The sequence below is a fragment of the Artemia franciscana genome, chromosome 8, assembly GCF_032884065.1.
Source record: "Artemia franciscana chromosome 8, ASM3288406v1, whole genome shotgun sequence".
In the NCBI taxonomy this organism is placed as follows: Eukaryota; Metazoa; Arthropoda; class Branchiopoda; order Anostraca; family Artemiidae; genus Artemia; species Artemia franciscana.
Genome location: NC_088870.1, coordinates 228,135 through 254,884, shown reverse-complemented (window position 1 = coordinate 254,884; position 26,750 = coordinate 228,135). Strand labels below are relative to the sequence as shown.

At 35.9% G+C, this 26,750-nt stretch overlaps 1 protein-coding gene across 1 annotated transcript in view; it reads right to left on the bottom strand.

Moving 5' to 3' along the window:
• LOC136029851 (uncharacterized) overlaps positions 1-26,750 on the bottom strand; it is a 96,284-nt gene that overhangs the window by 57,261 nt on the left and 12,273 nt on the right. Inside the window, 4 exon segments of the mRNA XM_065708306.1 lie at positions 4,779-5,470; positions 15,517-15,846; positions 22,107-22,224; positions 24,922-25,157. Coding sequence (XP_065564378.1) covers positions 4,779-5,470; positions 15,517-15,846; positions 22,107-22,224; positions 24,922-25,157 — 1,376 coding nt within the window.

Sequence of the window (26,750 nt, the reverse complement as noted above, 5' to 3'; positions counted from 1 at the left end):
AGAAAAGAAACATAGTTGGTTGGCACCTTGGTAGAGCAAAATGAAATAAATCGTTTTAATCGCATGTGTGTTTTGGCAGTGATACTAGGCTGGAGTGAGGCAAGCTAGGATAAGCTAGATTATACTGATATCCTTGAGGAAAGTAAAATTGCTGGAAGTCTACTTAAAGAAAGTAATTTAAACTAGCCTGCACCATTAGATGAAACTAAACTGTACTATATATATACACCCATGCAAAGGCATTTGTTTCACCTGGTGATTTCTAAATTAACCCTTTATGTGAAAGGTGATGTGAGTGAGCGTAGTAATGACAGAGACACTAGTTTGATTTAATTATGAGGGGAATTACCTAGCATGACGGTGATACTTATCAAAATTGCAGCGTCAGCTGCAACCTAGTAAAGAACAAACCATGACCCATAGTAACCAACATTCTAAGAGGAAAACAGTGTGTCAAGAATGGAAGAGGATATATTGATCGAATTTTCACACTTTGACTAATAAGTTAGAAGAGTTCAAACTATCAGACATATCAATCATGATATTTTATAGATTATGAACAGGCATTTCATTCAGCTGATAGAAAAGCTTTTGTGAAATTCTTAACCTTGAATGGCATGCCATATAAGTGTATTAAAGTGACTAGTGTTATAATAAAACAGTATTGCTGCAGCTAAGGGAAGAAGGGTGACTATTAGTTGATTCGGTTTGAAATCAGGAATTGCATAGGGTTGTGTCTTAACCCTTTATATAAATTATTTTGATGGTCTTTGTCTTAAGGAACAAAGAAAAAGCTATGGATAACATGGTAAAAATGGGATGATATAAATCTCCTACACTAGGATTAGACAGATGATGAGTATCCTATATAAAAATATTTGCAAAATAAATAATTTGAAGGAATTAGGAATTCAAGGTGCGAAAAGAGATCTAAAAATCAAAGTTAAGAAGACTAAGCCATTTAAATTTGGAAGGCAGCAGAAAGATGTGACGTTGGCAGTGAGAAAATCAACCAAGTGGATGGTTCCACTTATCTGGAAGGTGAAGAGGTGGCTGAGACTTCATTGGATTTTTACTAAGATCTAAAACAACTGAGACACTGTTCGACTAGGCACATATTTGAAGCCACGGTAATGACCGTCATCGGGTGTCTATAAAACGTCGATACTTCGAAATGTTGAGAAAGGTATACTTTTCATATTAGGTGTCTTACGATAGTTTTAGGTACTCGTTAGACTAAGAATATATGAGAGAATAAGCTGTACAAAAGAAATGGATCAATATCAGCCACTCAACAAAAATGTGTCGGGTAGGAGATCAGTGAGCAGCAGAAGGTTTGACAACGGAATATGGGGTAATCGATAGCGCTAATCACGAAAATGGGCGTTATATACTCGGACGGAGGGTGCTTGACCCCGAAAATTGAAAATTTCGCGTTTTTTACTATTAAATCACGTTTCGGAAAAATTTCCACAATGATCGCCAAATCTTTCGTAACTGATGCCAGAAGTGACGAGTACAGTAGGGACCATCGCGAATGACCTTGAAACTTGCAATTTTAATTTTTTTTTTATTCGCGCTGGAAAAGATTTCACGCCTAGATTCAGCTGGTAGCGGATAGTTTTATTATCTCAGACAGGAAGATTGCCACTATACACAACAATGACCTTGATTACAACTCTCTTTCATTCCTAATCAGAATTATTAGTAAACTTGACAAGATTTTTATTCAATAAGCTTGAATAAACAAAAAAAAAATTACTATACTAACACCTGCTACGGATTTCGTGAACGGCACTTGTTACTACAAAAGTTAAAAAGTAGCTCAGCATATCAAATTATCCATCAAGCATATCAAACTCGTCCATAAAACACTTCCCACCACAGCCACAAAGTAAATCGCAAGGTCTATTTCCAGCACATGAACATTTTTTTGTACAGCGCTTGCACAAGCAGTACTGGGGGACTACACCTTCTGGAAATGCCTGAAGGGTAGACACAACTGGCCTAACCCCACCGTCTTGAAACATCCAGCCAAATTGCAGGGGATCCAGAAACTGTGGCTTTGCTCGATTTGCTTGCAAAAAAATGTCCAACTGCAGGTACACGCGCTTAGCATGACACTCAAAGGCAGCGTCAGATGGTGGCAAATACTTAAGCTCCTGCTTTCGAGGGTACAAATGCACTCTTAATTCATTAAGAGAGGTAAAGTGGTCTGGGTCTTTTCCGTATGAGGCAACAACGACCTTTTTGCAAATCACACTGAATTTTTCTAGAACCGCAGGGTCGAGCTTTGACTTCTGTATCTCTTGGACAAGCAAAGCAATCGGTTTCTCCAATCCCCATTTCTCGACAGCCTTGGCCACCACTCGTTTTCCTTTAGAAAACATGAAACCCACGGTATCACACCCTGAAAGCGTATGAAGAAGGCAGATGGAGTGAACAAAATCGTTCGGTAAATTGCTGCAAAGCCGATGTATAGACACTAAATAGCTGTGGAACCTGACATAAACTTTCCGCTTTTCACAATTTGGGTGGTTCCCAAGGAATAACTTGTAGTGATATAGCAAGACGACAACTATGTCTGTGTCATTCGCATCGACCAAAACGACATCGAAACCCCTCTCCAAACAGTCCAACATGTGTAACACAACTCTTGTATCGGCCTCTTCATGGGTACAGCTCAAACGCTCTTCAAAGTTTGTATCAGCATTTCCACTTCTGTTGAGCATCACCACTCTCATCCGGTCTCGAAAGCCTCCTGAGAGGTACACAGTGAACCCTGCTTGCAGCAGGTGAACTGAGTTTTCAAACTCACCGAATAGAAGCCCAATCAGTCTTGCCTTTGTCTTGGAATTTGAGAGCAACGAGTACCAGTCATCTAGGTTTGAGTGTCTACATTCTGGAAAGCAAATTCATTAGTATGAAGATACTTTTTAGACTTAGAGATGCTGTGGACAAAGTTTTAATAGAAGAAAAGTTTTGTTTCAGGAAGTTGAGACGATGCGTTGATAGAATTTTCACTCTTAGGTTAATAATTGAGAAACGCATGAGTCATCAGACCCCCTTAGTCCTTATTTTTGCATACCATAAACAAACATTTGATTCAGCCGACAAAAGACCTTCAACGAAGGTCCTAATCTTAAATGGTATACCGGATAAATACGTTAAAGTAATTAGTGATATGTACAAGAACGGCATTGCTGAGTTTAATGTAGGAAATGTCTGGCCAGCGAAAAATGTCGAAAATACTTATCGAAACACAAAGAAATTAACTTTAGCTTTTATTTTTAACCAATTTTGTCATGATCCAAAAACCTTTCGGTAAAGTATAACAATGATAAGAATTGAAAGTTTCACCACAAATGTGGTGTCACAAGTTCGGCTAAGACTTGACAGACTCATCTTGTAAATGTCGAAAATTCTCATTTTAATACAAGAAGATTGAAAACCCTGAACAAGATATTTGTATGCAACAAAACTCATTCAAAGTAAAAAAAAAATAAACTTATTCAAAATAAAGAAAAAAGTAACACACAGAAACTATGTTAAGATTAAGTGGAGCTCTGACTGTGGTCTAACATGTTTGTATTCTCAAAACAGCTGCTAAAACGAGAATTCATGGACTAGGGCAAGGATATTGCAAAAATATAAATTTTTCCAATCAATTCTGTCCGCGAGAAATGGTTAACAAAAGCACAGGATTCTCTAAGCTTTCAAAGACACTATTCATTCCGCGAATATCTTGAAATATGCAACAAAACAGTTTAATCCGTCATCTTTACCAGACAAGGGCTGTCTATAGCTGTCAACATGGTAAAGACAATAACTGAAACCAGAGAGTGAAAATTCTGTCTTGTGGGGAAACCTTTGTTTTTCTAACTACTATATCAGTAGATTTACCAAAACTCTTTTTAGGGTGTGTAAGGCCCAATTCTTCCATAAATAAGATTGTAAAATTGGCAACTTTTAATTATTCGCGTTCACACTTTACCTTGACTAATCTGTATGACTGAGTAGTATGAGTCGAACATCTTACTCACTTCTCTTTACCACTCACTTTCAAACTACAGAAGGAAGCTCAGCCTTCTAGCACTCAATATATAGCTTAACATAAACACAGAAATTGTTGTTTGGAAGCAACTAATTCTGAAAATACCAACAACCAAAAGATGTGAAAAAAAAAGAAAGATGAGTAACAAAAAAAGATGTGTAAAAGAAGAAAAGGGAAAAACCGTTTAAACAGAAATAAAAGTCGAACCGTTTACACAGAAATAAGCATCAATGACCATGGTGTTCTCCAAGCGATTTATTTTAGTTTCAATTTATCCCTTAAACATGTTACTTTGCTAAACATAAATAATGCATGTCTGTACAAACAAGAATAATAGAAATCCCACATGAAGATTTGAAGCAGCATCAAGAAGATATGGAATTTTGGGATCTAAAGAAGAAACTTTTTTGAATATTTACCACCCCCACCTCCTCCTCCAGCATAAAACTACACAGTAAGCTAACTTAGAAGAAAACGTCATATTTTTACATAAATAATAGTATATATTTTATGTTATAAATTTGAATAGTTTTTAATACGCTACATCTGTAGAAAGACAAGGAGGAAACAAATATTTAATAAATGGTGGCTTCACGATGAGCTTTTTTCACTTGTTCATCTCCTCTCTCTCTCTACCCACGGTTCGGAAATTTGTGCAAAAATGTTTGATGCAATAATGAGTGAAATAAAGCCCAATAACTAAAATAAACGCATAAAGACATACCTCTGCGATATCATTGGAGGTAATCTCAGTTTTTTGAACGTAACTATTTTTCTCTTCAGTTGCTAAATTTCCAGTCTGATTATCCTGAGACAACATTTGACATCTTTCATCATTAGCTAGTAAAAACCGCTTTTTCATTTTCTTCTGACAGGATGAGGTAAGTCTTGTGGGCAAATCTTTGGAATACCTGCTCTTCTCATCAGCCGACTTAATTATTTTTGAGAATTTTTTAGAAGGATCATTTATCGAAGTTGGTTGATTTTTACGTCCTCTGGATTTTCTCCCAATATACATTGAGCTGTTTCCCTCGAGGGGATCAGTAACTGGAAGATGATTTGGGCGTGCTACCATATCACCCCAAGACTTGCAATCACCTTCTGACACAATTACCAGATTATTAGTTTCTGCAACAGAATCGACATTATTAGACTCTGCTGTCTCGTCTGTAAGAGGAACATCAACAGTGTATGTGGAATTTAACCGATTTGAAATATTATCCTCCAAAATTAAAGTGCACTCAGATCCCTCATCTTGCATTGGTAGAGAGGAGATTGGTTCACTCAAGGTTTCAGCAATATTCTTGACTTCCTCTAACACTGTATCGAATTGCGGGTCTGTAGGTTGAGCCATCTCAACTACTTCTATATCTATAATATTTTCCACTGCATCAATGCCTTTTCTTAATGAATAGCCTACAAAAGAAAACGCTAACTGAAGAAAATATTCGTAAAAATGATGTTGATTACTATAAAGGAGAGCTCATTAACAATACAGAGTATTAAAAAAAAATCACTATGTAAATTCTTCAACAAAAAGGAAAGCCACACACATCCCAAATTCATTTTTATATCACATATATTCAATAGCTTTTTCAGGGAATCTAGTTAAACCTTCAGTTCTAAGGCCCAATTAAGCAACTGCGACACATGGATCATAGTTATGGAGCAAATCCAGAGACAATTGATTGGGCTCTTAAAATGCTTAACCAAAGTCCCAACTGCTAACCCCGACCAAATTTGACTAATATTAAAAAAAAACCTCTTTAGGGGTAGCAAATTAGGGAGGGAGTTGGCTAGTATTCGCCTCTTAGATTTTCCTCTAAATTTTGATGAACAAATTTTAAGGAAATATGTTTAATGAAAAATACGATTTTTGTGTTTTTCGTGCCAAAATTTAGAAAAAGACTACCCATACATCGATTCAAAAAAATGACTTGATCCTTCTCCCTAAATTTCTATGAATTAACACCACTGGCCAGTCTTCCGGATATAAAAAACAAGAATGTAGATCATCCCTCACAAACGTCCGACCGAGCATATTATACCCAAAATACTGGTTCGAGCTATTGACCAGGTTTCTTTGTAAATTTAACATTACGCCAAATAATTAGGCAGGAAAACGGACTCCTAATTCCACAAATACCTTTATGTTCCCATAAAGATAGAACTGAGGACCCCCCCCCCTCTATCCGTTAGTGATAGAATAGTTGTATGACTCTTAAAAGCAGACATGGAACTGACACCCATTTCCGGCGCTAGATTTGGTGACAAAAAGGTACAATTAATTCACGAGTTCTTACTTCCGATCACTGCATATAAATAATACACAGTAGAATCACGACTCAGTAATATTTGGCTTCTACAGTTTTGACGCGTATAAAAGCTGCGTCCATATCCTCGTCCGTCATCATCCATCAACAATTCGATGTATATTGCCGTGGAACATGTATTTTGGCAGAAATTTTCTCAAAATGTCCTTGAAACCAATTCGAAACTTTGAAACCTACTTGTAATTTCTAAAAACATCTAATAATAACATTACACTACTATCTACCGATTTTAATATATTTATTGGAATAAATTAGATTAAAATTAGATTCTTGAAAATTTAGTGTTACAAAAGTGAAGCCAAGTTTCGCGTTCCAGAAAGAACTCTGACTTGTCTACACGTAAAAATAATCTAATGTCGCTTGTATTTCTACGTTCTCCAAAGCACTTGCATCTCGGTTCGGCTTTGTATAATGGTTGAGATAGGGAAGGCTTCTACTTTATATTATATAAAGTATATTATAATATGGAGGAGATTTCATAATTGAAAACGAACAAAAATTATATTGCTACTTTCCTCCTCAATCCTTGTTCTTCACGCTAAAGTTTTAGCACTCCTAAAAAAGGTTGGTATTCTAATTAACCAGCCCTTGTATTTCAGGAGCCGATATTAAAGAATTGGGACAAACAGTCAAACTGTAGCGTAAAAAGCAAGGTATTGAGGAGGGGGGAGCATTGAGTATTGACTCAATAGTGATTATTGGTATTGAGGAGGTCCTTACTTCCCGCTAAATATTTTTTTATAATTTACGATCGTTTTTCAAATAATGCAGGTAAATATGGCTCATCCTCCATAAGACCCCTCCCTCCTCACAGAAAACCCATCGGTGTAAATTTCCTCTTGCGTAAAATCTCCCCGTAGAATTCCCTCCGGGAAGTTCCCTCCTCGCTAAAAACTCCACCCCGTAAGCTTATTGCGGAGGATTTACTCTTAAGAAATCTCCTTAGCACACTTTCATCTGAAAGATTAACTTCTAATCGTTTTCTCATCACTCCGTAAATCCCCAACTCCGTGGAATTTCTTTTTCATAAATCCAAACACACTGAAAATAGCCTCGAAACATCTCCACGTGCAAAATTGAGTTGCAAAGAGAAAAGTAACACAAATAAAAATAATTTCGAATAGGAATTCTTTCCTACTCCAGAGTAAAATTTTCCCTCAAAAGTTCCCTCCTCACAGAAAATTCTCCTTATGGAAACTCGCTCAACGTGCAAAATACCCCACTCCAAAAAGTCTGACTACTTCCCAATAACAAATACAATGTGTAATCAATGGGCAAGTGTCAAAGCTTATGTGCCTGTCCCCAGACTTTGCCCTCCTATCTTTTTGGTTACTTAAAAGGTTTTGGTTACTTTTAACTTTATTCGAGTACAGCCTCTTCCGATCTTCTAAATAAATCAATAAAAAAAAACACATATCCGTGATCTTTCTTCTGGCAAAAATGCAAAACTCTACATTTTTGCATATAGGAGCTTGAAACTTCCACAGTAGGGTTCTCGGATACGCTCAATATGCGGGTGTGATTTTCCTAAAGATTCTTCGACCATTTGGGTGTTTCCTCCTTTTTTTGAAAATCAAGCAAATTTTCTCAAAATCGTAAATTTTCATGGATACCACTAAACTGATGATTCATATATATTTAAATAATATAATTAGCTAATTCTTTTATTGTATCTTTGATTATCAAAATTCCTTTTTTTTTTGAAGTTCAGGTTACTATTGAGCCGAGTCGCCCCGTACTTACAGTTCCTTACGATGAACTGCTCAAGGAAGCTCAGTTAAGATTAAAAACTCTTGTAAATATAAGGAAGCCAAGAATTTGATGACTATCTTTCCCAGCGTAGATTACATCCAGCGGGAGCTTCCAAAAGGGAAAGTAGATGTTTCGATGGCAATAATTTAGGGGCCCTTTCCTCCACAAAGGGTGAAATAGATGCGTGCTCAGTGTTGCGATGGGTGATGCAATTATACAAGATTCAGTACATTTTCTTCTGGCCTGTACATCTGTACGACTTTTTCTTAAAGTTGAAAATTCAGCACAATTTTGCCAAACTGGTACAAATTCAGCGTGTTTTTTTTTTCGATAGTCGCAATTAGGACTCTCACTGTTCAATGTTATAAAAATAGTGATGTCTAGCGACTTGTCACTTTCTTCTTTGTGACTTTGAAGAGATTATGGATTATGTGCGAACGTATGTTTTAAACTGTTCTTTTCAGAAAATTGGCATCAAATTTAAAACCACCACCTAGTTTCATCGTTAAGGTAGGTATGTGGAAGTATAGTTAAAACTGACCCATTGGCAACTGCAGATAACTAAAGGTGCAGATTAGCTATCTCTGATAAGGGAACATAGTTTTACTGTATATTATTTAAAAAAAAACTTTTCCCCCAAATTGAGTTTTTCAAAAAAAGTAAAGAGCTTCGTTAAACCCAAAATGGACATAAATAGAATCAAATAATTTACCAAGCATACAACTACCATAAACTAGCATCAATAAATAGATGAACCCCAAAACAAACAGATTTTACAATAAAATAACCGAGCCAAACTCAAAACCAGCAGAAATCAAAATGAGTAGGGTTCAAAACCCTTCTGCTTTCTAAAGGCCAGAATGTTATTTGCATTTCAACTGAAAAAAAATTCTTTTAAATGTTTTCACTTTTATACTTTAAGAAGTTAAAAATTAATTGATATTTTAAGGAATAAATATCAGCATATGTATACTAAACTGACAATGCACCTTCATTTGAATTTTTTTCAGTAAAATACAAATTATATTCTGGCTTTTAGAAAGCAGAAGGGTTTTGAACCCCATTTCATATTAAGTTCTGCTCGTTTTCAGTTTGACTCGGTTATCTATTGCAATTTCTGTTTGTTTTGGGTTTTATTTATTTATTGATGAAGATTTGAGGTAGTTTTATGCTTGTTAGATTATTTGATTCTATTTTTGTTCATTTCTGGTTTAATAGAGTTCTTTACTTTTTTTTGAAAAACCTATGTGGTATAAAGTGTTTCTTAATTAATTTGTGTTCGTTTTATATTGACATAGTCTTTTTCAGGGAAAAAGAAAATAATAGTTAGAATTTTTCTGGTTTTTTCAAGAACTTATAGTTTGGCTTATTGTATGCTGGAAAACCTTTTCAGCAATTTAAAACAACATAAACCCTTTTGAAAATCATAACACAAATGGTAGTGTTTAATTTAGTCACATACATCCTCTAGTTGACCTGATAGATAAAACTTAATACAATGCCCTAAAAATTACATCTATGCTCTTTCACAGCTAGAAATACTTACACTCCTTTGATTTAGTAAAATATTAGGAGCAAAAGTAGTAATAGAAGTAGCCCCTAAAGTTTGAGCTTAATACCATCAGTCGTTCTTGGTATATTGCTGAGATGTCTTTTTGGCAACCACCATACACACAGTCCGTTTTGATTAAATTTTAAAACAACATTTAATTATAAGCATAATAGACATATTACATAAACTGTGGGGGGTTGAACACCCCAATAACCCTAGAGACATAGTTACTAGACCGTTCACTTATGATGAAGAAAATGGTTGTCTTAAAATTTTGATTGGAAGTGTCTGGAAAATTATGAGCTAATGAGGAGGGCTAATTACTCTCCATTCACTTTTGACTCTTGAGAGGGCACAAGAACGTTTAGTTTTCAATCAAATTAGCCACTTTAAAATATCAATGATGCTACTAGCTATGATAGAGCATCGCTGCCTAATGTCCTTATATGCCCTATATTGTTTATATGCCCTTTTAATACCTGTATGCATAAAGTTTTTTCGTTTAATTGAACCTCCCCTAAACATCCACCATAGGTCTCAACTTAATGCTCTTACTGTCGTTAGTTACAGTAACCTTAAAAGCAGCGTTAAATTCATACACACAGTGTCTTCTAGCTAGTTCAATATCCACAACCTATGAAGGCATGGAGGTGAAAATTTCAGAAAATATTTGAAATTTTCAAAATGGCATATCAGCAATACCTGAAGGAACAGTTTCACGTGTGAAACTAAAACTTACAACACCTTATACGGGGGGTTTTGAACAAATCAAAAGACAAAATATGTATAATAATTCTACTGCTTCTACTCCTCCAAACTACTACAACTAGGCTACTACTATTATTATCACTGCTACTACTACTACTACTAGAGCTAAGACCACTATTATCAACTATACTCCTACTGCTACTACTATAACTAATATTGCTACTACTACTACTAATATACCTAGGGGTATTCAGGCGAACATTTTGGGCAATATTTTACCCAAATAAATCGAATACAGTACGCTGATACAGGTTGTCAAGAGGACGTATCAGCAATGCTTTAGGACCGGTTGATAGTATTAAGTTAAACATTTCATCGTTTGTTGCAGAGGACGTTGAAAAAAAAGGTGCTATTTGCATTCTCCTACTACAACTATACCACGCATAATTACTGAACCTTTCAAAAATGCTGAGTAAAATTGATATCTCAAAACTTCATTTGAATGTTTGTCATGGAAAAAAATGGGCTTGGGGTAGGGGGTGATTCTCTCAAACCACTTTGACCCTTAAAAATGACAATATAACTTCCAATATAAAATCAACTGAGACCCATCTGAATTTGATATGACCACCCATCCATATAAAACTAATATGCCCAAAGGGCATTACTTAAAGCCCTTCGCCCAGGGGGTTGTGCCAACTCCCTGGAGGAATTGTTATATGTTCTTTGGAGTATTTTAAACAAACTGCCATCGCACAATTTCAATCAGATGATTATGATGATAAGAGGGGTAGTTTGGGGGAGGGGGGCTAATTGACATCAATCACTATTGACTCTTAATAAGAAACTAGAATTACCAATTTCAACCAAATGAGCCACAAATAAAGTTTATACAGACATCCAATCCATAAGAACCTTGAATCCCCCAGGGACATAACTTTCTTCCCTCACCCTCAGGCTCTGGTGGTTTGGATCAACATCAAAAGCCTTGTTATATGATATTTAGACTATTTCGAATAAAAGGACTGTCTAAAAACATGTATTGAATGGACCTTGGGAAAACAGGACGTGCTTGTGCGTTTGGGGGGGGGGGGGCTAGGTGCGTTCTGACCACTTTTACTCTCAAAAAGGACACTATAACGTCTGATCACCAATCCAATGAGTCTCATCCAAAGCATATACGACCACCCCTTCAAAAAACCTTAAGTATGCCCTGGTTATATTTAAACCCTTGCCCCTTGACTTTGGGGTTTATTTCCACCCCAAAAGCCTTTTTATATGATATTTAGACTATTTTGAATAAAATGGCTATCTCAAAATTTATATTAGAGACATTTTGGGACAACACGAAATGTGTGTGGGGGGGGAGCAGCTGCCCTCTGATCACTTTGACTATTAAAAAGAGCAGTAGAGTTTCTGATTATCAATCCAGTTAACCCCCTCCAAAGTTTATATGACCACGCTTTCTATTAAAAACCTTACATGTCCCCAGGGCATAACTTACAGCCCTTGCCATGAACGCTGGAGGGGGGGGGGGTTGTTACCATCAACGACATAATTTCCGGACCTTTCAAATACGTTGAACAAAATGGTTATCTAAAAATTTTTAATTGGAATTGGTTGAGGAAATGATGGGCATCATCTGCCCTCCAATCACTTTCGACAAATACAAAGGCCACTATTCCTCTTAATTTTCAATCGAATTAGCCTTTTTAAAAGTTTCTAAGACAACACTTTCTGTAGAAACCCAATATGCCCCAAGGGTATAACTTACTACCCTTTTCATGGGGGCTGTGGGCAGGAATTTCCAACGTACTGATGTAGTCGAAAATAAGCCGTTAGGTACGTATGAGAGATTGAGACTTTATTTCAAAAATGACTTTCACAGCGTGTGGCGCCAAATTTGCGCTTTACGTGAGGCATTACAGTAAGATAAAACTTGTAAAACAAAACAAAGGGAAAAATAGACACAGACACACAGTGTCAGAAAGACATTTGTCAGATTAAAAAACCGATCAACTGAAAAATTGAGTCAATACAACAAATTCACTGATTAAAGATGTTTACAAATACAGGAATGAAACTCTTCCTGTATCTTTCATGGATTCGTGGGGGATATTGAAGGGGGTGGGGACTTTCTATGAGTTGGGTCTTTGAGGTTGGGATCTTAGAGGTAGAAAGGGCAGGGGGAATAAATCTTGAAAACCAGGGTTTGTCATGGCTTTATAGCCAAACCGGGTACACAGGAGGGTTTTTCTCTCTGATAGGGTAGTGAGCTGGAAATACTTAAGAATAAAGTGATATGGGAGTTTACCTTGACCATAGATAATTCTTAATGCTCGCTTCAGGACTGACTCTACTGAATAAGGTTGGGAAATAGTTAAGCCGAAATGCCAAACTGGTCAAGAACATTCAAGAACAGGGCGAATGGAACTTAAAATTCTTAAAAGGTGGCTAGAAAACTTCAAGCGTAGGTGCCAAATTAGCTTGCTTTTCGATGTTAGTACCGTGGACCTCCCACTTCAGATCACTCACGATAGTGATACCGAGGAGTTTGCGCTGCTGGACAGACATCTCCAGAGGGATGATCCGTCCAAGCCTGATTACTTTTTGCCTCTCAAAATAATCTATGTTGGATCAAATGTAGAAAATGATGAGATAGAAAGAAATTTTCATGCCCAACCAGTGCATGCCTTTACAATCGTGTCTGAACTTTTGCGTGAAGTTAGTAAAGGAGCTTCATATTCGCTTCTACTGCATGTCAACCTTTGTGGCTGCCTCTGGCAAAGAATACTTGGTACCAGTAATAGTCATGCTCCCTAGCTTAGTCGATCGACAATCTTTAGAAGAATTAAACTCTCATTGGCGCTCAATCTCTGCTGAGTCTAAGTGTTTGCCACCTCAGTACTTTAAGAGTCCTGAGCTTTTTTGGGCGAAACTCAATGAACTTGAAAAGAATCTTAGCTCCACGAGATATTGAAAGCCTTGCACATTCATGTTCTCTTTCATGTCCTTTCCAGACTCATCCGTTTGTGTAAAACACATTATTAGTGCAGTACCAGCTGTTTAAACAGTCTCGAAACCGTCTTGCAGTTGAGACCGTTTACTCATGATTCATACAAGGGAGCATATCCACGACCACGGTACTTGTGTCTCCAAGAATCCTCAGAAAAGAAAAGAAAATGTAAGAAGAACAGGTACTTCATAAAATACAAGATACTAAAGAGGAAGAAATTGAGTCTTTGCTTAGAGATCATGATGATGCGATTCTCCTAAGTCTTTTCTTGCAATTTTAGTTTCTGAACAACTAATCTGTTTTGTGTCTCTAAGGGAATTCTGATCTGTTATCCAACAAAACTAAGCTTAGTAGCTCAGTCTTTCAGCTCCTGGTTATAGGGGCTTGTTCTAGATCAGCAAAAAGAAATATATAAAAACTACCTGTAGCAGCCTTTTAGCTTGAGGAATTGGAAACAACTGCTACACTAATTCGATGCTAAGTTCTTTTCAAAACACTTTGATTGATAAATCATAGTATTATAATGTAAGCAATATTTTTACAGATGTTTTGGAAAACCTAGGGTATTATTTTATTCATCAGTTATATTTTATTATATATAAATAATAGGGTATATTTTATTCATCAGTTCCTTCCAATCGCTTCAACTAGAACACAGCAGCAGTTACTTTTATATACCTTATTGCCAAAGTGGAATGAAGCCTGGGATTGATCAAAATATATAATCCTAAATAATGCGCTTTAATATATAATCAAGGAGTTGGACGATCCAACAGAAAAAGACTTAAGTTGGGGCTTCACCTCCCAGAATTTCTAACATCCGGGCTTCCAGATTCTGGGTTTACTTTTTTGTTCGCACATGATTTTAAACGTCAAGCCAGACCAAATGTACCCCGGGCAAATTTGAAGAAAGGGGGAATTTGAGCTAACAGACTTCCAGATTCAGGAAGATTTTGGGGTGAAAAAATGTTTTTAAAGGTGGATGACACAGAATAAGAAATTAAAAATTTAATTTGATTAAACGTGAAAACAAAAAGATTGTCAAAGCTCTGAAAAGTACTGGAGAGTAGAACTGAAAAAAAAAGACCATCTGGGCATCCTCTTTTTTTGGACCAGAAAGCCCACATCCACTAGGTGAAGTCCCAGCTTTAGATAACATGTTCTTATTAATAAAGACGGTCTGACAACTTATATGATGGAAAAGAAAACAATTATTAGGGCATTATGCATTACATTGATGAAATGTTTTCTTTTTAGATGCTCTTCGATTTTAAAGGAAATAAATCAATAATAACAGTGATAAAAAAGAAAAAAGAGGAAAAGAGGAAAAAAGAGGTCAAAATTTTAATGTCGCAACACTGCGTATTACTGAGAGGTGAAACTTAGAAATTAAATGTTACTTCCCAGCAGGTTGAGATGAAATATCATAACCCCTTCAGCTAGATGTCCTGATGACCGGAATTAGGGGCTTTTATTTTGAACCATTTTGTTAAAATCCGATAACCCTTTCTGCTAACCATCCCAATGACAAGTATTCATAAACCCCTCGACATAAGTCCAGACCAGTCCAAACTCTCAAAAGAAAAATTAAGAAAATTAATCAAAGTCTCTATCACTTTCAGCTGAGATTTGAATACCTCTTCTGGTAATTGTCGAAGTTTCTTAATTTAACATAAGGAGATGGAAAATAATAAAGAGAATATTTGCGTATAATAAAACTCAATCAAAGGAAGCAATAATGTTAAGTTTGAGTGAAAACTTTGACATTTTCCTAACATTTCCGGTTTCTTAAAACACCGGGTAAAACGAGAATTCGTTGACTATGGCAAGGAAGCTGCAAAATACAAATCTCTTAAAACCAAAGTAAACCACTGAAATGTTTAATAAAAGTTTGGGATTGAGCTGATATCCCAAAAAAAAGAATTAGAAAGGCTCACGCTTTCTATAAAAGAGAAGATATCGCCCGTTCGAAATAGATCAAGGCAGTAGGTGGAATCGCCATAACACATGAAACTTGCAAAAAAAACATAAGCATCCATTTCTACAGGAAAACCTAAATGGGTAAGAATAGGGCTAGATATCCAAACTGATAATTACTCACCAATTTTATTCTTTTTAATGGGAGATTCGTCTTTTCCATTTGGGAGTTTCGGTTTCTCAATCTCTTGGTCAGGCGATAAAGGCACAATACGAACTTTAGATTGTCGTCGCCTTGCTTTTCTTCTGGCAAATTTTACAAGACTCGCCTTTTCAAAGATCATGTCACCTGACTCCTCACCGTCAGATGGACTAGAAACAGTTTCGGCAGTTGAAAGAGCGTTTTCTATTCTCTGAAACTGTGTCACAGGATCTCTTAATTCACCAATACTCGGGCGTATTTTTTGTACTTTTGGAGTCTTTTGATGGTATTGTTGTTTTGTTGGATATAGCTCTAAAATAAAAAGGTAGATTAATATTTCAGCCTCGTGAAACGCTAGTGATAAAATGTGATTTGGTTTTCTTGGCCTTTTCAAACGGAGGATTTACTCTTTATCAATCCTTAATAAAATCCAAAATCGAATGAGTAATAGATTTGCTTCAAAAGAGTAATAGAGTGCTTCACAAGGAACTCTGACATTTTTATATGAAATACTCGACTTTTTCAACCACGAGCGAATATGCCTGCACACAGGGAGAGGGAAACAAGAAAGATTCAACTATCAGACTGTCGAAAATATGGACTTCTACCTGGTTCAGCAGGTAGTCACACTTTTGAGTTTTTGATAGTTTCTTTGAACTAGAGCTAGTGAATTCTAGTCGGAGTTAAATATTTGTGGTATGGCAGCTGTCAGGCGTTACGAGGCTTCTCAGGTGAATAAACCTCGAACATCTGTAAGCAGCACTAATTCCCGAAAATGTGGATGAGAGAGGGAAGCAAAATGTATTTTTAAACGCAAGCGGGGAGGGGCAATTTTTTCCACTGAAAATACCAAGTTTGGGACCTTATGTTGCAATATTAGCTCTAATTTGGAATCAAAAACCGCAGATATTCCTAACTACACATTTTGATTAATTTTTTTTTCTGAAATACGTAAATACTTCTATTTTGAACTTCCATGCAGCAAAAGTAGCTTTAAGTGTATAATCAATTAACTCAGAAACCCTAAAATAAGAGATTTGGAGAAAATCGAGTCCTTGTATGCACATATACCCTTAGTTCGCTTTAATATAGAAAAAAAAATAGCTTAATCTGCGTGACCGAAGTTCACATAAAATATACAAAATTTAGAGATGGGGCTCATGGAAGAAAATGCGTCCAAAACCATCACTTGGCGTCCTCCAATCGTAAAGATTGAAAATCCTTCCATAACTTGTTAAATTATAGGCATTTAATGAGTTTCTTAAATAATACCTGAAGAGCCATGAGACGAAAGAGGTAAAACATGTCTATTTTTGCCGAGTCAAGGATGGAAGAAGGATGTTGGAAGACCAAGGGTGCTTCAATTACAGAAATTAAAAACCTAGCATGAAAAACAATCCAACAAATTGTAACATGTCCTCGTTTTTAAAATAAATAATTGATGTATTTTAAATTTCAAAAGTGCATATTTCAATGTTAGCCTTGAATCTGTAATCAATAAGCTCAGAAGCCGACAAATAAAATTATTGGTGAAAATTTAATTCCCTTTTCAAATTATACACGTTACGTGTTTTGATTTAGAGCAGTTACTACAAACGACTCACTGAAGCACTGAACCCCTGAGGACGACATCGCTGCGCACTCGTCTTCCATTCCAATCTGTACAAAGCTTCGCTATTTTCTTCCTGTCATGAAGTCCAAATTTCTTTTCAACACTTCCTTATGACCTATTCCCGTATCATTTAGGGACGATCTACTTTTCGTCTGAACCCAGATGGACCACAAATGCACAACTGGGTCGATAAAATAAAACCATTTTCGGACTGAGGTCAAAATTTCATTAGAAGCTATGATAGTACTTAAATCTTCGATCAAGTTATCTTGTTGATCCTATTTATTGTCTTTACTCGATTAGAAAAAAAAACAAAAAAAAACAAAGGAGACCAGAATTTAGATCAAAAGCTTTTACTGGTTTCGTTATGTCATTTATTTTCTTTAGTTCATCTACATAAATTAAAACTGATTTGAGAAAATGGTTGCATTTACCAATGATATATTCTTTCATGCATTTTATGTTACTTCCATCAGTCCGTCCACCTAATAATTATTATAAAAACGTACTTAACCAACTGGTTGAAAAACTTAGAGGGGAGGGGAGGCGTATAATGATATTCAATCTGTATTAATGATTTGAAAATAAGCCCGTGGCTCTTCGAACGCCTATTAGCTTTTAGCAGATATGTAGGCGTGTTGTACCTTGTTTGAACTTTAAAACGAATTTTGAATCTGTATGATTGGGAAACGAAGACAAGTCATTAGCCCCTCCAACACCACAATCCACATCTACTTTTCTAGCAGAGTGGAAGGCATGTTACACATTGTTCGAACGGAAATAATGTGAAGACTTTCAAAATGCATGGCTCGGAAACCACATTGGGCCACCATGTGTTACCAGCATAGTAGTCTATTCGCGTCTATAAACCCACCAAGCAAAAAAAAACTGCATGTATTTTATTCAAGCGGCGCAAGATGATTTGCTAGGTGGCGAAAGAGAGCATTGGCTAGTATCCGTCAGTAAATAAATTAGTTTCCCCCATCATTGGTATCGCGTATTCTAAAACGTCAAGGAACACAAGAAACTGATAAGAGACGAATTTGTGCGGTTTTAATATGTAATTTTAAGTATAAATTGATAGCGCACTTGATAGTTCAGCTTTACAAAAGTTCAGAAGTACCATTCAAAATATGCCTCAGCCTAATAGATTAAAATTTTAATTTCAATTAAGGATCTATGTTAACTAGAATATAACGTAAAACTTTCTGAGAGCAGATATATTGATTTGTTTTCACCGGCTTTCATTTGACTATCAAACAGTTTGTGGTAAAGAACTGTAAGTAAGGAGCGACCCAGCTTATTATTCTGATTAAATAAAACCAACAACTTTTCTTAACTTCAAGTAAAGAGCGACATTAAAACATAAAACGAACAAAAATTATTCCAAATATAAAAGGGATTGTTTCCTCCTCAACGCCTCACTCTTTACGTTAAAGTTTGACTCTTAATAACAATTCTACTTTTTAAAACAATAAAAACTAGCATGAAGCGCGAGGCGTTGAGGAGGGAACAAAATTTTTCATATATGGAATAATTTGTTCGTTTTAAGTTTTAAGGTCACTCCTTACTTGAAGTTAAAAAAAAAAAAAAAAATTTTGTTTAATTTCTGAACGATTTTGAATTAATGCATGTTTTGATTTTGGCTCACCGCACATGAGTAATTAAAACAAAATTTGCATATTAAGTTTTTGTGGCTAAATGGTTTTCTCATAGTTTTGATCGGACGATTTTGATAAATAAAAGGGGTGGGGGAGAAGGCCTAGTGCCCTCAAATTTTTGGTTACTTAGAAAGGCAACTAGAACTTTTTATTTTTTTACAAACCTTTTTATTAGTAATAAATAAACGTAACTTTTATTACTTCTATATTTGTATGTTTTTATTGTGTATATGAGGGGGTCTGCCCCCTAGTCAACAGCTTGCTCTTTGCACTAAAGCTTGAATTTTTTTCCAATTCTATGTCCCCTGAATCACAAAGGCTGTCGAATAAATAGTTGAAATTACTAAAAATACCATAGTGTAAAGAGCGTGGTATTGTGGAGGAGACGAACCCCTTATATACGTAATAATTTCTGTTCGCATTAGGTTTTAATGTTGCTTCTTACTTCCAGCTGAATAAAAACTTTTTTTTATTTATTTTCTCATGTTTTTTTTTAATAATGCTATGAAATCCTGCATCCACTTCATGGAAATTCTCTTCCCTCATGATAAATTCCTCCATGGAAAGATCCTCGCATGTAACCACCTCCTCCCGCCCCCCCCCCCAAAACGAAAATGTCCCCCTGAAAATGTCTGTACAATTCCCAATAACCAAGTATACATACAAGCAATGGTAAAAAATTTGTAACTCTCAGCCCCTCCCCCGGGGAATTTTTGAGGATTAAGTCATCCCGAAAGACATAAGTACTAGGTTTTTCGACTATGCTGAACGAAATGGCTATCTAAAAATTTTGATCCGGTGACTTTTGGAAAAAATGAGTTTGGGAGGGGGCCTAGGTGCCCTCCATTTTTTTGGTCACTTAAAAAGGACACTAGAACTTTTAGTTTCCGTTAGAATGAGCCCTCTTGCGACGTTCTAGGACTACTTGGTCGATACAATCACCCCTGAAAAAAAAACACGCATCCGTGATCTGTCTTCTGGCAAAAAATGAAAAATTCTGTATTTTTGTAGACAGGATCTTGAGACTTCTACGTTAGGGTTCTCTGATACGCTGAATCTGACGGTGTGATTTTCGTTAAGATTCCATGACTTTTAGGAGGTATTTTCCCTATTTTCTAAAATAAGGCAAATTTTTTAAGGCTCGTAACTTTTGATGGGCATGACTAAACTTGATAAAACTTATATATCTAAAATAAACATAAAAATACGATTCTTTTGATATAACTATTGGTAGAAAAATTCCATTCTTTAGAGTTTCGGTTACTATTGAACCTGGTCGCTCCTTACTATAGTTTTTTACCACGAATTGCTTGATTTCAAATATATAAGTTTCATTAGGTTTAGTCTTACCCATTCAAGGCTACGAGCCTGATAAAATTTGCCTGATTATAGAAAAAGGGAGAGAATTTTAGGGGGGAAACACCCCCTATAAGTCAGAGAATTTTAATGACAATCATACCATCATATCGAACGAATTAGAAAACCCAGCTGCAACAGTTTCAAGCTCCTATCTGCGAAAATGTGGAATTTTGTATTTTTCGCCAGAAGAAAGATCACAGAAGCGTTTTTATTTCTCACAGGGGTGATCGTATCAACCCAGTGGTCCTAGAATATCGTGGGAGGGTCATTCGAACGGAAATTAAAATGTCTAGTGCCCATTTTAAGCGACCAAAAAGATTGGAGGGCAACTAGGCCCCCTCGCAGTCCCTTTTTTTCCAATTAGCTTGATTAAAATTTTGAGATAGCCATTTCGTTCATAATAATTGAAAGGACCAATAACTATGCCTTTGGAATAACATGAACCCCTCACAGCCCCAGGGTAAAGATCTTTAAGCTATAAAACTTGCCCATTGATTACGCATAGTATTTGTTATTGGGAAGTATGCATATTTTGGGTAAGGGACGGGGAAGAATTTTCCAGGGGTGAACTTGTCCGAGGAAGTCACACATTGAGAAAATTTGCCAGAATTCCTAAACAATTTTTTTTTTATATGTCATGCTTTCTCTTTTCTGTCTCAGTTTTACACTTGGAGTTGTTAAGCGTAATTGACCGGGATTGAAGTGTCTAAAGGATATTTCCGTGGGGAAGAGGATTTCTTCTTGGAGGTGGGCCAGATTTCCTGGCATTATTTAAAAACAATCGGAATATAAATAAAAAACACATTTTTTTCAACTGAAAATAAGGAGCAACATTAAAACTTAAATGAACAGAAATTATTATGTATATAAACAGGATTGCCCCCTCCTCAACACCTCGCTCTGTATGCTAAAGTTTGAATTGTGTCCCAATTCTTTAAGAACGACTTCTGAAACAAAAGTCGTTTGATTAGAATAATTAGAAGCTTTTCATTAGAAGCAATAAATCAATAATAACAGTGATAAAAAAGAAAAAAGAGGAAAAGAGAGCAGAAGAGCAAAGAAAGAGATTACATATTTTATGGAGAGTACTGTTCAAAGCAAGATACGCGTAATTTTTTTGTGTCTGGTACATTTTTTCCGGGAAAGTATATTTTAAGAGCTGTTTGGTACAAATCAAAATTTTAATGTCGCAACACTGCGTATTACTGAGAGGTGAAACTTAGAAATTAAATGTTACTTCCCAGCAGGTTGAGATGAAATATCATAACCCCTTCAGCTAGATGTCCTGATGACCGGAATTAGGGGCTTTTATTTTGAACCATTTTGTTAAAATCCGATAACCCTTTCTGCTAACCATCCCAATGACAAGTATTCATAAACCCCTCGACATAAGTCCAGACCTGTCCAAACTCTCAAAAGAAAAATTAAGAAAATTAATCAAAGTCTCTATCACTTTCAGCTGAGATTTGAATACCTCTTCTGGTAATTGTCGAAGTTTCTTAATTTAACATAAGGAGATGGAAAATAATAAAGAGAATATTTGCGTATAATAAAACTCAATCAAAGGAACCAATAATGTTAAGTTTGAGTGAAAACTTTGACATTTTCCTAACATTTCCGGTTTCTTAAAACACCGGGTAAAACGAGAATTCGTTGACTAGGGCAAGGAAGCTGCAAAATACAAATCTCTTAAAACCAAAGTAAACCACTGAAATGGTTAATAAAAGTTTGGGATTGAGCTGATATCCCAAAAAAAAAAGAATTAGAAAGGCTCACGCTTTCTATAAAAGAGAAGATATCGCCCGTTCGAAATAGATCAAGGCAGTAGGTGGAATCGCCATAACACATGAAACTTGCAAAAAAAACATAAGCATCCATTTCTACAGGAAAACCTAAATGGGTAAGAATAGGGCTAGATATCCAAACTGATAATTACTCACCAATTTTATTCTTTTTAATGGGAGATTCGTCTTTTCCATTTGGGAGTTTCGGTTTCTCAAGCTCTTGGTCAGGCGATAAAGGCACAATACGAAGTTTAGATGGTCGTCGCGGTACACACTGTAATAAATGAATAATTAAAGTAACTGGGCCAAAACAAGCGCGTAGAGACAGATTACATCCAAAGTAAGGAGCTCTCCTCGTGATTCGTCTATGACTGAATTTTTCATCCTTCTAATATCTTTTTTCAATGACAATTTGAAACAACTAGCGGGTCAACATATCTTTGGCTTTTCACAAAAAGGCTATGTACAAATTGAGGTCCAGAATAGGTTTTAGAGGCCCTAAAATTGAATTTTCAAACATTTTGTTGAAATCAAAGTTCATTGACTACTACATAGGAGAGACTTGATATTTTTTCCCCTTTTGACACGAGTTGACATATCAATTTGAATCAAATTCTCATAACTCTCCAAAAAATCCTAGTTTATTACCTGACCTTGAGAACCCCTCTACTTAAGGAGAAAACACCAGACTCCCACAAATCAAAAAGAATTGTCAACAATTAATTATTTACCCAGCTTCCAGTACCAAGAGATATTGTAAACCATTTGTGTCGTATTTTACTCAGCACTTTAACGATAAAGCTCTAGAAGTTATTTGATGTTTGATAGAGTTTATTATATGGACTTGTATGATATTTGCCTGTGAATGCTTTAGTTTTGAGTCCACTGTATACAAGACATAACCTACGCTAGCGTTTGCTGTTTTGGCTAATAAAGCATCATCACCTTATACGCTTTCTCTTAGTTCCTAACTACCATGTAAGCTTTGATAAATTTTATTTTTAACAACAACTGGAAACAATGTAAAAAATATTTAGCAGAATGTGTCTCGTCAGAAACCCTTAACCCATTTTCAGGCTTAATAGATAGCAGACATTGTTCAAGCAGAAGATTAAACTATTTACCATTATAAACGACAAATTATAACCAAACACAAAATGAGAATTTCTGAGTTTGTAAAATGACGTGAGTACAAATAAAATGAAACAAAGGTTCCCAGTGTGTGTCATAGCGTATGTTTTTTTCAAATACAAAAGGCACTATACTCACTTTTATAGATGGCTTATATTTTTACACTGAAGATATGGCCTATTAATAGTAAATCCGGGAGCAAAGTTGTATCCAGAGGATTTGAGACCCCCTCCCCCCTGAGAAATGTTTTCCGATTTGTAAAAACGTAATAAAAATGAATTCTAAAAAATTGTGCTTTTTTTAGTTTTTACCCCCCCCCCTGAAAAACAATCCTTTTGACCCCCTCCCTTCTGAGAAAAATCCTGGATACAGCACTTTCAGGGACACACAAAAAGGAAGGATCAAAAACCCCTAAAGCCTTGAGGTTTCTCAATTTCCAGTACAACGTGTTATGTTTTTGGTTCAATTGTCCAAATTTCAAAGCTGTGCCTCACTCTTAAATGTAGCACACTCAGACCTAAACTCGCACATACGTTTTTTTTTTTTATTTGCTTAGAAAGCATGATAAAGATACATAATAAAAAAAATCGATTCAGAAAAAAAGAAGATTGTACTGCAAAATCTGAGTTGCTGCTTATAAAGAGGAAGCAAATTATGAATACTGCACAAGGATTATGCCAACCGATTGATGTTTAAAAATGTTGTTAAACTTAACAATATGCTGAGCACTAAATCATGAAGTTACGACTGAACTTTTGTAAGAAGGCTAATAAAAAGCGACAAATAACAAGCGCAAGCGAGAATTATCTTACAATTCTGTTGACCTGTTTCATAATAATGTTACTACACACGAATTTGATTGGCCAAATCAGGAAACTTCAAACAATGGACTAATCTGGAATTTTTTTTGTGAGTTGAATTACACAGTTTCGAAGAGATTTTTAGGAGTGAAGTTCAACTTCTATTGAGAGGGGGGGGGGGACAATAATTTTTACGAATTCGTGAAACTCAATATTCTATCAGGGACTTAAAAAGCTAGGGATAGTGAAAGCACTATTACAGCGATTGCTCAGCTGTAATGGTTCACACTAAGGTTCTGGTTTGCAGAAATCAAGTGACACAGAGTTTTAGAGAAGAATACAGGATAGAATGAAAGTGAGTTAGGTGCCTAGGATATGAGCCAGGACACTTATCCCTGATTGGTTAGAAAGCTACTTAGGCCAATTCCTTAGGGATGCTCTAACGAACAAAAAAGTTAAGGGGAGGGGTATCTTTCAATTGACTTGAAACTTTATACTTTGATCCTTGGGTAAAAAAGGACCCAATTCTGCTAGAAAAATGCTATTAGTTCAAAAAGAATTTGAAACTTCTTGTGCAAATAGGACTTTAATCTAAAAAAAAATTTAAATTGGGGTATGCCCCCCCCCCATGAAACCAAAACATGTGTGCAATTTGTTTGAAACTTATATATCTACAGCCCCCCCCCCCCTCGCATCTTCTTCAATCTTATTTGTGGTAATTCTGGTCATTTTAAGTCTGACTTGATTATTTATTTATTCTTGTTTTGAATTAAATTGTTATTAAAAATAGGACCCAGCAGGCAAGTTCACATGATTTTTTTTTTTTACGAAGGGGAGGGGAGTTATAAAAAAGCTTTTTTTTCAGATTTCACATAAGAAATGCTGAATAATAATAATAGAAAAAAAAGTTTTTCGGCCGCTGCAAAGTCTTGCCTTCCTCAAGCGTGCATCCAATAGGCCCATCTTCATCTCAGTCAGTCACATATATTTGGATCAAAGAATGCCAAAAAATATGACAAAATTATTCTTAAAATACCAACCATTGTCGACCTTCGCCTTGCTTTTCTTCTGGCAAATTTTACAAGACTCGCCTTTTCAAAGATCATGTCACCTGACTCCTCACCGTCAGATGGACTAGAAACAGTTTCGGCAGTTGAAAGAGCGTTTTCTATTCTCTGAAACTGTGTCACAGGATCTCTTAATTCACCAATACTCGGGCGTATTTTTTGTACTTTTGGAGTCTTTTGATGGTATTGTTGTTTTGTTGGATATAGCTCTAAAATAAAAAGGTAGATTAATATTTCAGCCTCGTGAAACGCTAGTGATAAAATGTGATTTGGTTTTCTTGGCCTTTTCAAACGGAGGATTTACTCTTTATCAATCCTTAATAAAATCCAAAATCGAATGAGTAATAGATTTGCTTCAAAAGAGTAATAGAGTGCTTCACAAGGAACTCTGACATTTTTATATGAAATACTCGACTTTTTCAACCACGAGCGAATATGCCTGCACACAGGGAGAGGGAAACAAGAAAGATTCAACTATCAGACTGTCGAAAATATGGACTTCTACCTGGTTCAGCAGGTAGTCACACTTTTGAGTTTTTGATAGTTTCTTTGAACTAGAGCTAGTGAATTCTAGTCGGAGTTAAATATTTGTGGTATGGCAGCTGTCAGGCGTTACGAGGCTTCTCGGGTGAATAAACCTCGAAAATCTGTAAGCAGCACTAATTCCCGAAAATGTGGATGAGAGAGGGAAGCAAAATGTATTTTTAAACGCAAGCGGGGAGGGGCAATTTTTTCCACTGAAAATACCAAGTTTGGGACCTTATGTTGCAATATTAGCTCTAATTTGGAATCAAAAACCGCAGATATTCCTAACTACACATTTTGATTAATTTTTTTTTCTGAAATACGTAAATACTTCTATTTTGAACTTCCATGCAGCAAAAGTAGCTTTAAGTGTATAATCAATTAACTCAGAAACCCTAAAATAAGAGATTTGGAGAAAATCGAGTCCTTGTATGCAGATATACCCTTAGTTCGCTTTAATATAGAAAAAAAATAGCTTAATCTGCGTGACCGAAGTTCACATAAAATATACAAAATTTAGAGATGAGGCTCATGGAAGAAAATGCGTCCAAAACCATCACTTGGCGTCCTCCAATCGTAAAGATTGAAAATCCTTCCATAACTTGTTAAATTATAGGCATTTAATGAGTTTCTTAAATAATACCTGAAGAGCCATGAGACGAAAGAGGTAAAACATGTCTATTTTTGCCGAGTCAAGGATGGAAGAAGGATGTTGGAAGACCAAGGGTGCTTCAATTACAGAAATTAAAAACCTAGCATGAAAAACAATCCAACAAATTGTAACATGTACTCGTTTTTAAAATAAATAATTGATGTATTTTAAATTTCAAAAGTGCATATTTCAATGTTAGCCTTGGATCTGTAATCAATAAGCTCAGAAGCCGACAAATAAAATTATTGGTGAAAATTTAATTCCCTTTTCAAATTATACACGTTACGTGTTTTGATTTAGAGCAGTTACTACAAACGACTCACTGAAGCACTGAACCCCTGAGGACGACATCGCTGCGCACTCGTCTTCCATTCCAATCTGTACAAAGCTTCGCTATTTTCTTCCTGTCATGAAGTCCAAATTTCTTTTCAACACTTCCTTATGACCTATTCCCGTATCATTTAGGGACGATCTACTTTTCGTCTGAACCCAGATGGACCACAAATGCACAACTGGGTCGATAAAATAAAACCATTTTCGGACTGAGGTCAAAATTTCATTAGAAGCTATGATAGTACTTAAATCTTCGATCAAGTTATCTTGTTGATCCTATTTATTGTCTTTA